Source organism: Rutidosis leptorrhynchoides, chromosome 3 (assembly GCF_046630445.1).
Source record: "Rutidosis leptorrhynchoides isolate AG116_Rl617_1_P2 chromosome 3, CSIRO_AGI_Rlap_v1, whole genome shotgun sequence".
NCBI lineage: Eukaryota > Viridiplantae > Streptophyta > Magnoliopsida > Asterales > Asteraceae > Rutidosis > Rutidosis leptorrhynchoides.
In genome coordinates, this window is record NC_092335.1 from 616,774,941 (window position 1) to 616,792,386 (window position 17,446).

At 34.9% G+C, this 17,446-nt stretch overlaps 1 protein-coding gene across 1 annotated transcript; it reads left to right on the forward strand.

Moving 5' to 3' along the window:
• Positions 1–12,338: 12,338 nt before the first annotated feature.
• On the forward strand, positions 12,339–16,792 carry LOC139898923 (probable methyltransferase PMT24). Its single transcript, XM_071881727.1, has 8 exons — positions 12,339–13,245; positions 13,333–13,482; positions 14,042–14,312; positions 14,429–14,539; positions 14,653–14,827; positions 15,498–15,770; positions 15,865–16,059; positions 16,521–16,792. The coding sequence occupies exons 1-8, from the start codon at positions 12,361–12,363 to the stop codon at positions 16,747–16,749; spliced, it is 2,289 nt and encodes a 762-aa protein (XP_071737828.1). The 5' UTR covers positions 12,339–12,360; the 3' UTR covers positions 16,750–16,792.
• The last annotated feature ends 654 nt before the right edge of the window (positions 16,793–17,446 follow it).

Here is a 17,446-nt window from a genome sequence, read left to right on the forward strand (position 1 = left end):
AAGTATTGAGGAAGGAAAAATTGTACGCTAAATTTTCAAAGTGTGCATTTTGGTTGGAAGAAGTTCAATTCCTCGGTCACATAGTGAACAAAAAAGGTATTAAGGTGGATCCGACAAAGATAGAAACTGTTGAAAAGTGGGAAACCCCGAAAACTCCGAAACACATACGCCAGTTTTTAGGACTAGCTGGTTACTACAGAAGGTTCATCCAAGACTTTTCCAGAATAGCAAAACCCTTGACTACATTAACGCATAATGGGAAGAAATTTGAATGGAAGGATGAACAAGAGAAAGCGTTTCAGTTATTGAAGAAAAAGCTAACTACGGCACCTATATTGTCATTGCCTGAAGGGAATGATGATTTTGTGATTTATTGTGACGCATCAAAGCAAGGTCTCGGTTGTGTATTAATGCAACGAACGAAGGTGATTGCTTATGCGTCTAGACAATTGAAGATTCACGAGCAAAATTATATGACGCATGATTTGGAATTAGGCGCGGTTGTTTTTGCATTAAAGACTTGGAGGCACTACTTATATGGGGTCAAAAGTATTATATATACCGACCACAAAAGTCTTCAACACATATTTAATTAGAAACAACTGAATATGAGGCAGCGTAGGTGGATTGAATTGTTGAATGATTACGAATTTGAGATTCGTTACCACCCGGGGAAGGCAAATGTGGTAGCCGACGCCTTGAGCAGGAAGGACAGAGAACCCATTTGAGTAAAATCTATGAATATAATGATTCACAATAACCTTACTACTCAAATAAAGGAGGCGCAATAAGGAGTTTTAAAAGAGGGAAATTTAAAGGATGAAATACCCAAAGGATCGGAGCAGCATCTTAATATTCGGGAAGACGGAACCCGGTATAGGGCTGAAAGGATTTGGGTACCAAAATTTGGAGATATGAGAGAAATGGTACTTAGAGAAGCTCATAAAACCAGATACTCAATACATCCTGGAACGGGAAAGATGTACAAGGATCTCAAGAAACATTTTTGGTGGCCGGGTATGAAAGCCGATGTTGCTAAATACGTAGGAGAATGTTTGACGTGTTCTAAGGTCAAAGCTGAGCATCAGAAACCATCAGGTCTACTTCAACAACCCGAAATCCCAGAATGGAAATGGGAAAACATTACCATGGATTTCATCACTAAATTGCCAAGGACTGCAAGTGGTTTTGATACTATTTGGGTAATAGTTGATCGTCTCACCAAATCAGCACACTTCCTGCCAATAAGAGAAGATGACAAGATGGAGAAGTTAGCACGACTGTATTTGAAGGAAGTCGTCTCCAGACATGGAATACCAATCTCTATTATCTCTGATGGGGATGGCAGATTTATTTCAAGATTCTGGCAGACATTACAGCAAGCATTAGGAACTCGTCTAGACATGAGTACTGCCTATCATCCACAAACTAATGGGCAGAGCGAAAGGACGATACAAAAGCTTGAAGACATGCTACGAGCATGTGTTATTGATTTCGGAAACAGTTGGGATCGACATCTACCGTTAGCAGAATTTTCCTACAACAACAGCTACCGTTCAAGCATTGAGATGGCGCCGTTTGAAGCACTTTATGGTAGAAAGTGCAGGTCTCCGATTTGTTGGAGTGAAGTGGGGGATAGACAGATTACGGGTCCGGAGATTATACAAGAAACTACCGAGAAGATCATCCAAATTCAACAACGGTTGAAAACCGCCCAAAGTCGACAAAAGAGCTACGCTGACATTAAAAGAAAAGATATAGAATTTGAAATTGGAGAGATGGTCATGCTTAAAGTTGCACCTTGGAAAGGCGTTGTTCGATTTGGTAAACGAGGGAAATTAAATCCAAGGTATATTGGACCATTCAAGATTATTGATCGTGTCGGACCAGTAGCTTACCGACTTGAGTTACCTCAACAACTCGCGGCTGTACATAACACTTTCCACGTCTTAAATTTGAAGAAATGTTTTGCTAAAGAAGATCTCACTATTCCGTTAGATGAAATCCAAATCAACAAAAAACTCCAATTCATCGAAGAACCCGTCGAAATAATGGATCGTGAGGTTAAAAGACTTAAGCAAAACAAGATACCAATTGTTAAGGTTCGATGGAATGCTCGTAGAGGACCCGAGTTCACCTGGGAGCGTGAAGATCAGATGAAGAAGAAATACCCGCATCTATTTCCAGAAGATTCGTCAACACCTTCAACAGCTTAAAATTTCGGGACGAAATTTATTTAACGGGTAGGTACTGTAGTGACCCGAACCTTTCCATGTTTATATATATTAATTGAGATTGATACTTACATGATTAAATGTTTCCAACATGTTAAGCAATCAAACTTGTTAAGACTTGATTAATTGAAATATGTTTCATATAGACAATTGACCACCCAAGTTGACCGGCGATTCACGAACGTTAAAACTTGTAAAAACGACATGACGATATATATATGGATATACATATGGTTAACATGAGATTATGATAAGTAAGTATATCCATAAGTATATTAACAATGAGTTATATACATATAAACAAGACTACTAACTTAGGGATTTCGAAACGAGACATATATGTAACGATTATCGTTGTAACGACATTTAAATGTATATATATCATATTAAGATATATTAATATATCATAATATCATGATAATATAATAATTTAACATCTCATTAGATATAATAAAACAATGGGTTAACAACATTAATTGAGATCGTTAACTTAAAGGTTTCAAAACAACACTTACATGTAACGACTAACGATGACTTAACGACTCAGTTAAAATGTATATACATGTAGTGTATTTAGATGTATTAAAATACTTTTCGAAGACTTCAAGACATATATCAAAACACTCATACTTAACGAAAATGGTTACAGTTACTTTCCCATTCTTTTCTTTCATCAAGAATTCTAGTCGTATTCTTACCCGTATTATACACAACTTCAAAACGTACTTACTATGGGTATATACCAATAGGAACTAGCATGGGATTCCACTCTTGATTATGTCATGTATTACTAATCAATTTTAACTTCTACCATGAGCTAGTCAACTAACTAGAACTCCTTTTAACCCCACTCACCACTCACCAATTACCACTCATCATTCACTCCATTTTACTTCCAATTCTCTTTCTAATTCTCTCTCAACACACACACACACTATTATGAACGTATTTTTCCAGTAGTTAATCATCATATTCATCAAAAATCACTTCAAGAATCAAGCTATAATCATCATAGGAAGAACACTTCAAGAACACTTCAAAAATCCCTTCAAGTTTACTAATTTACTTCCAAGCTTTCTAATCCATTCCAAGTAATCATCTAAGATCAAGAAACCTTTGTTATATACAGTAGGTTATCTTTCTTATTCAAGGTAATATTCATATTCAAACTTTGATTCAATTTCTATAACTATAAACTATCTTAATTCGAGTAAAAATCTTACTTGAACTTGTTTTTGTGTCATGATCCTACTTCAAGAACTTTCAAGCCATCCAAGATCCTTTGAAGCTAGATCATTTCTTGTCACTTACAGTAGGTTTACCTACTAAACTTGAGGTAGTAATGATGTTCATAACATCATTCGATTCATATATATAAAACTATCTTATTCGAAGGTTTAAACTCGTAATCACTAGAACATAGTTTAGTTAATTCTAAACTTATTCGCAAACAAAAGTTAATCCTTCTAACTTGACTTTTAAAATTAACTAAACACATGTTCTATATCTATATTATATGCTAACTTAATGATTTAAAACCTGGAAACACGAAAAACACCGTAAAACCGGATTTACGCCGTCGTAGTAACATCGCGGGCTGTTTTGGGTTAGTTAATTAAAAACTATGATAAACTTTGATTTAAAAGTTGTTATTCTGAGAAAATGATTTTTATTATGAACATGAAACTATATCCAAAAATTATGGTTAAACTCAAAGTGGAAGTATGTTTTCTAAAATGGTCATCTAGACGTCGTTCTTTCGACTGAAATGACTACCTTTACAAAAACGACTTGTAACTTATTTTTCCAACTATAAACCTATACTTTTTCTGTTGTGTTTCATAAAATAGAGTTCAATATGAAACCATAGCAATTTGATTCACTCAAAACAGATTTAAAATGAAGAAGTTATGGGTAAAACAAGATTGGATAATTTTTCTCATTTTAGCTACGTGAAAATTGGTAACAAATCTATTCCAACCATAACTTAATCAACTTGTATTGTATATTATGTAATCTTGAGATACCATAGACACGTATACAATGTTTCGACCTATCATGTCGACACATCTATATATATTTCGGAACAACCACAGACACTCTATATGTGAATGTTGGAGTTAGCTATACAGGGTTGAGGTTGATTCCAAAATATATATAGTTTGAGTTGTGATCAATACTGAGATACGTATACACTGGATCATGGATTGATTCAAGATAATATTTATCGATTTATTTCTGTACATCTAACTGTGGACAACTAGTTGTAGGTTACTAACGAGGACAGCTGACTTAATAAACTTAAAACATCAAAATATATTAAAAGTGTTGTAAATATATTTTGAACATACTTTAATATATATGTATATATTGTTATAGGTTCGTTAATCAACAGTGGCCAAGTTTTACTTCTCGACGAAGTAAAAATCTGTGAAAGTGAGTTATAGTCCCACTTTTAAAATCCAATATTTTTGGGATGAGAATACATGCAGGTTTTATAAATGATTTACAAAATAAACACAAGTATGTGAAACTACATTCTATGGTTGAATTATCAAAATCGAATATGCCCCTTTTTATTAAGTCTGGTAATCTAAGAATTAGGGAACAGACACCCTAATTGACGCGAATCCTATAGATAGATCTATTGGTCCTAACAAACCCCATCCAAAGTACCGGATGCTTTAGTACTTCGAAATTTATATCATATCCGAAGGGTGTCCCAGAATGATGGGGATATTCTTATATATGCATCTTGTTAATGTCGGTTACCAGGTGTTCACCATATGAATGATTTTTATCTCTATGTAAGGGATGTGTATTGAAATATGAAATCTTGTGGTCTATTGTTACGATTTGATATATATAGGTTAAACCTATAACTCACCAACATTTTTGTTGACGTTTAAAGCATGTTTATTCTCAGGTGAATATTAAGAGCTTCCGCTGTTGCATACTAAAATAAGGACAAGATTTGGAGTCCATGTTTGTATGATATTGTGTAAAAACTGCATTCAAGAAACTGATTTCGATGTATCATATTTGTATTGTAAACCATTATGTAATGGTCGTGTGTAAACAGGATATTTTAGATTATCATTATTTGATAATCTACGTAAAGCTTTTTAAACCTTTATTTATGAAATAAAGGTTATGGTTTGTTTTAAAAATGAATGCAGTCTTTGAAAAACGTCTCATATAGAGGTCAAAACCTCGCAACGAAATCAATTAATATGGAACGTTTTTAATCAATAAGAACGGGACATTTCAAGTATCACTGTCAGAAGATGAAGAAGAGCTGGTTTCATCCCAATCATGATGCTCAGCAACTAGAACCTTTTCTGACTTCTTTTCCTTCTTATCAGCCTTTGCACTTTCCTTCATCCGAGCCTTCATAGCTTTATACTTGTTCTTGTACTTATCAGCTTTTGAGAAGGAGTTAGCATGTGATGTTGAAGGTTTCCTGGACATGCATTCAGCAGCAAAATGTTCAACCTTCCCACAATTGTAACACTCAGATTTGGGACCCTTGACTGATTTGCTGCTATACCTAGCACTTGGTTTCTTACTCCCTTTATATGACTTGCTGGTTCTATTACGATTAAACCTTTTGAACTGCCTAGCCAGCAAAGCCATACCTTCAGCAAAACCTTCCACATCATCTTCATCATCACTGCTTTCTTCAGACCCAGTACCACTATCCACATCATCTTCAGCTGAATCTTCTTCTGCTGTCAAATTTTGAACCAGTAAAGCCTTTTGAGCTTTCTTTTTAGCAGCAGCAATAAGATCAGTATCATCTGTCTTAGAAGATTTTGAAGTGGTGGGGGCAGACTTAAAGTTTTCTTTTATGTTAAGCTCAAACTTTGCTTCTGCCTTCTCATGGTTCCAAAGTGTACCATAAAGAGAAGACATGTTGAAGTTCTTTAAAGTCGGGGTGGTTCTTAAAGGGTCAGTAACATGTTTTCATTTAGCAGGCAGTGAGTCAATGAATTTGTTTACTTGTTCAAAATCAGTATAAGTGATTTTTAAAGTAAGCAGGTCAGCAACTAAGGAGTTAAACCTAATAAAGGTCTGCATAAGGGTTTCACTCTTGTAGGCAAAGAACATTTCATACTCTCTTTTTAAAGAACATTTCAAGCCCTCATAGGTAACATCTAGATAGTCCAACATAAGCTTAGCATTTAGCTTTCCCTTAATCAGTTTAAATAGTGTGTTGGGCAAAGTTATAGGTAGCATAGTTCTGATTTTAGGGTCAAGTCCAACACGACGTTTGTCCTCAGCATCTCATTCAGATGCAAGGAGAACAACCTCTTTGCCTGGGACAGCAGGAGCATCTGCAGTAGCTGGAACACTTGCAATGGTTTCAGTTGGGACATATGGACCATCTGTTGCAATACCAGGCATTAGTGGATCAATAGACTCAAGATGAAGCATGAACCTTGCCTTTCAAGTTTCATACTCCTCTTCATCAAACTTGGGTGGTCTATTGGATGAGCTATTTTCAAGGTAAGCTGTATTTGAATATGCAGCCATATGAGAATTCAGATCCAAGATATTAAATTATCAAGATTGAAGCTCTGATACCAGTTGTTGGTCCCTTGAGTAACAACAGGAGTATTGTAGGGGGGTTGAATACAATTTCTTTTAAATTAACTTACCAATTAATCACAGTTTAGTATTCAAGCATGTAATTTAAGTAGAGTCAAAGGTAATTTTTCAACTGTTATTCTTTATTGATTAAATCACAAAGAATTACAACTATCCTTGGCGGAATGATAGTTGGTTGATACAGATTTACCTAGATTATAGCTATGAGGATAAACTTAAAGCTATTACACGTTTTGGACTCTAAATAACAAAACTCACACCACTAGTTGTTACAATAGTGGATACACCAATTTATAGTAGTCCTATTAACCGTGTAATGGTTCTATTATTCACTGGTACATAGGATGTCGGTACTTGTGGGGACAACTGCATCAGAGAGCGTGCTCTCCTCTTTCCTCTTTGGTAGCTATTTGCAGGAACGCCCCAATTTGGTTTGGCACCACTATTCGTTTAAACAAATAGAATGTTGTGTTCCCTAAGCATTGACAAAGTATAGCACATGTCTGCACATGCGTTAAACTTCTGCATTTCCACGTGGTCTTGTAAGGTCACTTATCAGCCGCCGACGCGTGTTCTTTCCTGTTCAACTTTGTCTTTGACTTCTGTTGAATAGTACAATTGACGTAGACCACTCAGGAAACCACCGTGCTTGTAATGGAGCATGGCTGTTTTGTGTTGTATGCTGCTTACCAGGTTTACTGGTTCTTCTTATACTGAGTCACTTGATATTCTTGAATTGCTGGGTACTCATCATGTGCTGATTCTAAGAATGCGCTCTACCTTGTGCTAGTAGACTAGGCAGCATACTGAACACTTAACATAGCAATGTTTGCTGTCTATATATAAACAAACTTGTGCTGGCTGCACATAACATTTTAGTGCAAATAAATTGCAGTTTTGTCATAATTAAATCCTTAATTATTTTGGGGACTCAACAGAAACATCAAACCCGGCACAATGATTTGTAAAGAGACGCTTCCAATGAGTATAATTCAACTTTGTAAGATCAAGTTTAACAGGGACCAAGTGATGAACGGAGGTTACAGTATATATTTTGTCGAATTTATTTGGTGCCATGATTTATTAAAAGGCTGTGAGATGAAGAAGATGAGAGGCAGGAGGCAGGAGGTGTAAAAGGAATAAGAAGGAGAACATATGCAATTCTGATCGTAAAAAAAAGGGTAGAGAGATTATCGTGTAGTTAGGGTTTTGGGGTTTTTGATACTGCTTGATACCATGTTGTAAGATATATACGACATATTGATGTAATTGATTTCATTGCCTGCTAATAGAGATCACTAGTACATTATATAGGATTACATGGATTATTCTAGAAGTGGGCTTATAACCCTTACAATGCAAATGGGCCTTATGGCCAAATACAAATGAGGCAGTCGGCTAACAGATAGATGGGCAGTATACTATCTTATGTCTTATACAGGTAGCATACAACTTTGTTTATGGTTCATATATGGTCTTGATGCTCGTCTTCAATTTCGTGCAATATCGTGTCTTCTATATTTGCGCATGATCATGTCTTATGTTTTCGCTATGAAATCTTCGACGCTTGTCCAATTCTTGCGATTCAAACCTCCACCCATTTGTAATGTAATTCACACTTTATAACATATGCCAAGTTTTAGTTTCGGTTCCAACATCTACAGAAAAGATATCATAAAGCTAAGAAAATCGTTCTGAGTTATTTTCTCGGTTGGATTTGTCTTTTAAGCCCAATATATTAGCACATTTTAAAGTGTTGTATCAGTTGTAACCACTTTGACAAATTATAAAGGATAAGTGACGTTAGAGGACGGACATGTTATTTAGGTTAAAAGGAAAAGATAACGTTCATAAAAACATGACTTTTTACGTGTTATCAGGCACCGACCAAGAGAAACTCATTGCGTGATTATGATTTGTTGTTGTGGTTGTGGTTTCGGGTCTGAGGGATTAGATGCGGTTTTGAATGATTTTGTAGTTTAACTTAGCTTGTGGATTGGAGTGGCAGCTAGGGATGACAATGGATCGGATATGGAGCGGGTGATGCCGTATCCATATCCATATCCATTTAGTTTTTGTTCATCCATATCCATATCCATATCCGTTTAGTTTGATGTCATCCATCCATATCCATATCCAGTGGATTAAGCGGGTTAATGGATATCCAATGGATATTTAAAAAATGTTATGATATTTTCTAATATGCGAGTAAAATAAAAATGTAGTATATCAGAAATAAATATAACATGATATAATTAAAATCTATCCATAAGAATATGTAATCTTTATCGAAGATATAACAAAATTTGTTAAATTTTACTATAAAACATGAATTATGAAAAATTAAATATGAAATTTGTAAGTTTATTTTATTATATATGCGTGTTTTATTGTAATATATTATAGTTATTTCATTATAAGGTTGAAAGCAAAATATAAATCTAACGGTAAATGAACTTGTAATAGAAAATATGTAAGCATATATCCATATTTATATATTTGTATATGTATTTCGGGTGGTAATAGATATATCCATGGATGAAACTTTTCATCCATGTCCATATCCATATCCATTTAGGTTTATTCATATCTGTATCCATATCCATTTAAGTTCGTCCATATCCATCACAAAGCGGGTGGATCGGGTGGATATCCGCCGGATCGGGTGGCCATTGTCATCCCTAGTGGCAGCCATCGATGGCCTTCTGCTATTCTAGGTTGATTTAGAATTTCCGACGGTGTTTAATTTGCGATTTGACAGAGTCTGATGGTTCGCACGTTACAATTAGCTTGCTTTTTCGTTCATACATGAATTACTTCACGTGCTTTTTTCTTCGCTCCAGTATTTTTCACATTCTTCATCAAATGGTCACATGCTCATTGCCATCAAATATAGTTATGCGAGTTACTTTTGATTTCGTGAAGTACAAAGACGTGTGTTTGGTTGTTTTTTGTGTTAGTGAAAAATATTGTATGGGTTTTGTTTTGGCATAAGTGTAATTTCACTTAGAATCGAGCTCAATTGTTAGTATCAAATAAATCGTCTTGTCAACTAAAGCAATTATAGTTTCTGAAGGGGGAAAAAATCTAACAAAAAGATACTCTATTCGTTACATCTTAAGTGTCTACTGTTGACTTTCAAAGTTTTTCTTTGCTAACTTTAGTTTTAAATTTTTTTACTTATGTTATATAATATCTGATGAAAATTATATGAATGAAAACATATTTAAAATTCAATTTATTCATATAATTTTTATCAAATATTATATATCAAAAATAAAAATATTTACGGTCAAAGTTGATAGAGAAAAACTTTGAAAAGTCAACAATGGACACTTAAGATGAGACGGAGGGAGTAGTATTGTAGTACGAGTAGTATTTTGTCATAAAATAAAGATGATATTACGCCTTTGATCCTTAATGTTTGCCCAAAGTTTTATGATTAATTTTTTTATGTGGATGACCCTAGTGTTTGAAATGTTGCATCGTTGGTCCTTGTATGTAAATAACGTTTTTTTTTTCTATCGTTGGTTTGTATCACGTGAGTTGCACATAAGGCTTTTTAGTCATTTTACATATGTAACAAACATTATTTCTCCATCGTTAATGTACATGACGTGAGTGAGCATCATTCTTTTCCTATCGTTAATGACTAAAAGTCCCTGTGTCCATCTCACGTGATGCACACTAACGATGGGGAAAAATAATGTTTGTTACATTCATGGACCAACAACACAACATTTTCAAACATTAGAGTCATACAAGTAAAAAAATACTTTAGGTCCATTCTAAAACTTTGAACAAACATGAAGGAACAATAACGTAAATTTGTCTAAACTAAAATTAAAAATAAAATAAAATTATATAATTATATAATTATAATTATAATTATAATTATAATTTATTTATAATAATAAAATAAAAAATATAGGTAACAAAAAGAGAGGTGATACTTACACACCAGTTTTTGATCCATACACACTTTTTACCATAAAACTTACAATAATAACCTTCAATTTATCTTGGGACTTGAACCTTTATTATTATAAGTAAGGACATAATAGTCAATTAGGTGTGTATGGATCAATATTGAGTGCATCCCCTAACAAAAATAATTACTCCCTCCGTCTCATTCCAATAGTGCACAGACAAAAAACACGCAGTTTTAGGAAATTTCACTAACTTCATTTCTTCACCAATGAAATATCTTCTCTCTAGATCCACCAATGAAATATCTTCTTTCCTTTCTATTTATAGAAGTGAATCAGAATGGGACAGCCCAAAATGGAATAGATCTGGTATAATTACCTCTCCATATAATTACCTCCAATAGAATAGATCTACCATTGAAAAAGCAGTCGGTGTGATTTCCACCAAGTTGGATCTACTCTTCTCCATGTTCTCTTTCACATCAATTAATTAATTCACACCCAATCCGCGTTCTGTATATATCTATATATCTATATCTATTTATATCTATTTATATCTATATATGGGTGGGTATCTGTTCTTGAGTAGCAAGCACTAGGTTCTCATTACACTGTGTGTTTACCATTCCTTGAAGCTGCTGATGAACTTGAAAGTTTAAAACACTACAGACTCATATCTTCAACAGTTATTTCAAAAGGTGAAACTTTATTTCATCTTTCCAAATACCCATCAATATCAATTCTAAATTTCTGTTTTTGTTTAAAAAGATTGTTAATCTTATTAACTTTATTATGTTTTGAATACAATAGTTTGATGGGTCATGTTCCTTTTTTGATTTCATATAAGAGATTTGATAGATAGATTTGTATATTGTATTCTTAAGTTGATTACTGATCTAATGTTTTGTAGTCTAATTTGTAAATGAATAGTGATAGTGATTTTTAGTTGTGATCTCCAGTTCTTTTTTAAGTAGAGGAGTAATAATATACATATACATCTATACTTAAATGATGAAGTTTACTGTATTGTGATTTATGTATATGTATGTGTGTGTATGATATTGTGTATAGATCAGGGCAATATTGTTCATTTCAGCTGTTGATCTAGTGGTTTATGATATTGTGTACAGATCAGGGCAATAGTTGAAATTCAAATCTTGTTCTCTAAGTGGTTTCATGGTCTCTTTTTACTTGGATCTATTAAATCATTTCACTGGTATTGATTAATTGTCTGATTATTTATAATTTTATATGTTGAAATTCAAATATGTTTGATTTACAACTTCAGATTTGATTTTACGTTTTCGGGTTCTTGCGTTGTTTTATACATAGATCAGGCTGATCTTCAACAAACTGAATTTGTTATTGTTGCTACATTTTATTAATTTAATTTGTATATTGGTAATGCCGTAAAGGCCTGTCTTTTGCTGTTTTTTAATGGAATGCCGTCCGGATTTAGAGTTTTTTTTTTTTTTTTTTTTTGTATTATGTACGGCAGGTCTCTATCGTTGCATTTTTTTTAGGTGTACTTAATGTTAACTCTATTTTTTGTCCCTTCAGGTTTACAACACGAATACCGCTGAATTATGGCGCAGGGAAAATATTCCCGTGTCGATGGCAAGAAATCGTCCTGTTCTGCAGCTACAATTGTTGTTATCGTCGGTGTTTGTTTAGTTGGTGTATGGATGTTTATGTCATCATCTGCTGCACCTGGTCAAAGTCAAAATCAAACTTTGCCTAGAGTTACAGAATCGAACCAAAAAGCTTCCACGAAAGTGTCGTCCCAATTTGAAGATAATTCAGGCGATCTATCGACAGATGATTCAGTCAAAGACGAGGTTAATCAAGAAAACACTCAAGAAAATACAACCGAAGCTGAGACAAACACAGTAGATGAGTCAAAGTCAAACTCAGAAGACACAACCTCAACTCCTGATTCCAACGATAGCGAGAATTCGAATTCCGAGTCAAAAGAAAGTGAGAATTCTAGTGGAAACGAGAATTCGAATTCTGGTGAAAACGAGAATTCAAATTCCAGTGAAAACGAGAATTCGAATTCTGACACAAATGAAAACGAAAAGACTGAAGAGAAGGTTGAAGAAAAACAAACAGAAGAAAGCTCAAGTGACAACAAGACTGAAGACTTAACGGCTGCAACACAATCTGAGATACTCAAAGAAACAACCGTTCAAAACGGAGCGTTTTCAACACAAGCGGATGAGTCAGCAAGCGAGAAAAAGTCACAAAAGCCATCGTCAAACAGCAACGGTTACAACTGGAAGACTTGTAATTCGACAGCGGGCCCCGATTATATTCCTTGTTTGGATAATTATGAAGCCATTAGACATCTTCATGGAAGGAGTCATTATGAACACCGAGAGAGACATTGTCCAGCTGAGTCACCTACGTGCCTTGTACCGCTTCCCGAAGGCTATAAAAAAACCCTCAAGTGGCCTAGAAGCAGAGAACAGGTCAAATTCTATAATTCAATTATTAAATTTTATAATACTCATGAATCGGTCATAATTCTGATTACGTATGTTTTATAAATTTTACAGATATGGTACAGTAATGTTCCCCACACTAAGCTTGCTGCTGTAAAAGGACATCAAAATTGGGTCAAAGTTGATGGAGAATATCTTACGTTCCCCGGTGGTGGTACCCAATTCAAGAACGGAGCCCTACACTACATAGATTTCATCCAAAACGTTAGTCTCGTTATCTCTTGCGGTTCAACGTTTTCACAATGTGGCCATTTTCGTTAAAGGTGTCAAATTTAGCATGTCACATACGGTGGTAAAAATGGGTTTGGGTCAAAATATGATTTTTTTTATGGGAAGGGGGTACCTTTTTGTCCCATATAATTATATTTAGCATGTTAAAAAAGCTTAAAACAACTTTGTGATAATATTAAATAAATTGATTTGGCCTGATTGTACATGGATTTCATCCAAAATGTTAGTCTCACAATCTATCAGGGTTCAACTTCCTCACAATGTGACCGTTTCTGCTAAAGGTGTTAAATTTAGCAGGTCATATACGGTGGTCAAAATGGGTTCGGGTCAAAAAATGAATTTTTTTTTTTACGGGATGAGTCAGATTAACAGTTTTGTCCATTTAATCAAATATACCATGTTAAGTATGCTTAAAAAAACTTTGTGATAATTTAGAATAAAATGATTTGGCCTGTTTGAGGTTAACAGAATGAATGAACTTGTACTGTCAGCTATTAAATTTGTAATTGTAATTTGGAATCTATAATTTCAGTCACATCCTGATATCGCATGGGGTAAAAGAACCCGAGTTATATTAGACGTTGGATGTGGAGTTGCTAGTTTTGGCGGTTATCTTTTCGAGAGAGACGTGGTTGCAATGTCGTTTGCGCCAAAAGATGAACACGAAGCTCAAGTTCAATTTGCACTTGAAAGGGGTATTCCTGCCATTTCAGCTGTTATGGGTACCATAAGGCTGCCGTTTCCTAGTAAGATCTTCGACGTTGTTCATTGTGCGCGTTGCCGAGTCCCTTGGCACATTGAAGGTGATACTTCAAGTTCTCCCTTTTTCAGCATTCTGAATTTCTGATAACTGATTATTATTAGTTGTTAAATTATTAAAAATATTAAATCTTAATTAATATAAAATATGTTTATATAGGTGGCAAACTTTTGCTGGAGCTCAACCGTGTGTTGCGACCTGGTGGTTATTTTGTATGGTCTGCTACACCTGTTTACCAAAATAAGCCAGAAGATGTGGAAATATGGGAAGGTATATAATGATTACTAATGGTCTTGGATTAAAAAACACATAACGAAAATACAAAAAAGATATTTCGAACTTGTCGGATGGAAGGATTAATTGTTTTAAATGTGTTATGGCAGCTATGTCTAAATTAACCAAGGCTATGTGCTGGGAACTGGTGGTTGTTAACAACGATAAATTGAACGAAGTTGGTGCAGCGATATACAGAAAGCCAACATCTAACGAATGCTATGAAAGCAGACAACAAAATGATCCACCCCTATGTGAAAGCAAAGATGACCCAGATGCAATCTGGTAAAGCTTTCGCTTTTGTCTACTCTTTATTATATATTGGCATAAATTATATTATATATTGTGATCAGCAATAAACTTCATCCGTTTACCTACAATAAAAGGAAGATATTACTAAAATTCAGGAGGTTGTGTGCATTATAAATAGAGTATGGGCTAGCTTTAGTGAGTGTTGCAAAACTCGGAATTACTCGTCGAGTACTCAGAATGTCAAACTCGGCCAAAACTCGGGCAAACTCGACCAAAACTCGGGATTACTCGGAAAATCGGTTGAAACTCGGCCAAAACACAAAAAAATCAGTCAAAATTGCTCAAAATCGGTCACAGTCATAACTTAGTCAACATTTCATACTCCCCAAGAGTACTCCCTAAAAAGTCCCGACCGAGTACTCCTTAAAAAGTCCCGACCGAGTACTCCCTAAAAAGTCCCGACCGAGTACTCCCTAAAATGTCCCGACCGAGTACTCCCTAAAATGTCCCGACCGAGTACTCCCTAAAAAGTCCCGACCAAGTACTCCCTAAAAGGTCCTGACCGAGTACTCCCCAAGCAGCGATTTTTGCAACTTGGCTTTAACTGGCTGCCATTTTTTAGCAAATAATATGCATGTTTTGTGTGCAGATTATTTATGTCCAATATAATGATGTTTACTATTACTATGATTTGTGAGTGCAGGAACGTACAACTACAAGCATGCATTCATAAAGTACCTGTTGATGAATCAGTCCGTGGTGCAAAATGGCCCGAGATGTGGCCACAGAGGTTGGAATCACCACCATCATGGTTAAAGAGTAGTGACGTTGGAGTTTACGGTAAACCAGCACCAGAAGATTTCACTGCCGATTACGAGCACTGGAAACGGATCGTATCCAAATCTTACTTGAAGGGGTTGGGAATCGATTGGTCTTCGGTCAGAAACGTTATGGACATGCGATCTATCTATGGAGGGTGAGTAAATTTAACGGATAAGTTTTACAATTGTGTGCCACATGTTAACTCTTAAATATTCGGTCTTAATTGTTTTTTCACAAACTTGCTATAGATTTGCGGCTGCATTGAAGGATCTGAAGATTTGGGTGATGAATGTTGTACCTCTTGATTCGCCTGACACACTTCCGCTTATTTACGAACGTGGACTCTTCGGTATATATCATAACTGGTGTGAATCGTTCAGCACTTACCCACGATCGTATGATCTTCTTCATGCCGATCATCTTTTCTCCGATGTTAAGAAAAGGTAATATATATACTTTAAAAGTGTAATGCTAAATATGCCTAAAAACTTGATCTAATCTAATCTATTCGTTATCTGACGCACTACATACCCTGTTGTAAAAATCCCCGATTACTTCCGATTAAACCCGGATTACTCCTTTTTACGAATGATCTGATTTTTCAAAATTATCAAAATCCATTAAATGTCAGTTAATGGGTCAAAATCGAAATTATTGGTCAAAGTCGAATTTAGTCGGCTAAAGTGGTCAACATTTTAATATGAATTTTAGCTAAAATTTTGGAATTTTTGAACAAATAAACGATTATGTTTATGTTTGTAGACAATGATGTTAAAGTTATGTTCAAGTTTTTATGGTTTACTTCTTTACTTGCACATAATTTTGAAATTTGTTATTTTAATCTATCATTACATCTATCTACACAACCTAAAGGTGTTACTAATATTAATTTTTCTCTGGACAGGTGCAAGTTACAAGGATTAATGGCAGAAGTTGACAGAATTTTAAGACCGGAAGGTAAACTGATTGTGCGTGATAATGTTGAGACGATCACCGAAATAGAAAACATGGCGAAATCTATGAATTGGAATGTTCGAATGAGTTACAACAAGGACAACGAAGGGATGTTATGTGTTGAGAAAACTTTATGGCGTCCAACAGAGGTAGAAATACTACCATACGCCACCGAATAGATATCTGTCATACTTAAACAACAGCAGGGTATTATGTATCTTTCATTATCATTTCATTATATTGATTAAATTGCAATTGTAATTTGTTTAGCCACGTATAATTGTCGTTTTGATTTGTTTTTGTAACGATTTTGAACTTGGTCGGTGTTACCTCGAATGTACTCCCTTGAATAAGGGTGTGGGGTTTAGAACAGTTCACTGTAAAACCACTATATATGATATGTCATATCTAGCAATGAAATTATTTAATTTATAGATATAGATTTAAGAGTTGAAATGTATGTAGTATACTTATTTCTTAATTTATAGATTTAAGAGTTTGCAAGGTTATCCAATCCCGCCGAGACGGGATATGAATGGTAAGATCTAGAAAGTCATACCCTCAAGACGAAGAGACTGCTTCAAGAAGAACCTTCGGCCGTCCTGAATGCAGGTCGCAAACAACAAAACTTATATATTTGTTACCTCTAATAGCGAAAAAAATGGATTCAAGACCATTAAACAATTGCATGCACAGTGTTGCTTTTATCAACCATACTAATATAGGCTAGTAGTGGTTGGTCTGATAAGAGGTATCTGCATATTTTGGGGTAGCGAAAGAAAAGGTCTCAAACGGTCACAAAATAATCCAGTTAAACTGCATATATGTAAGTTAAAATTTTCGCCCTCCTAGCCTCGATATGTATTTTTCACCGCA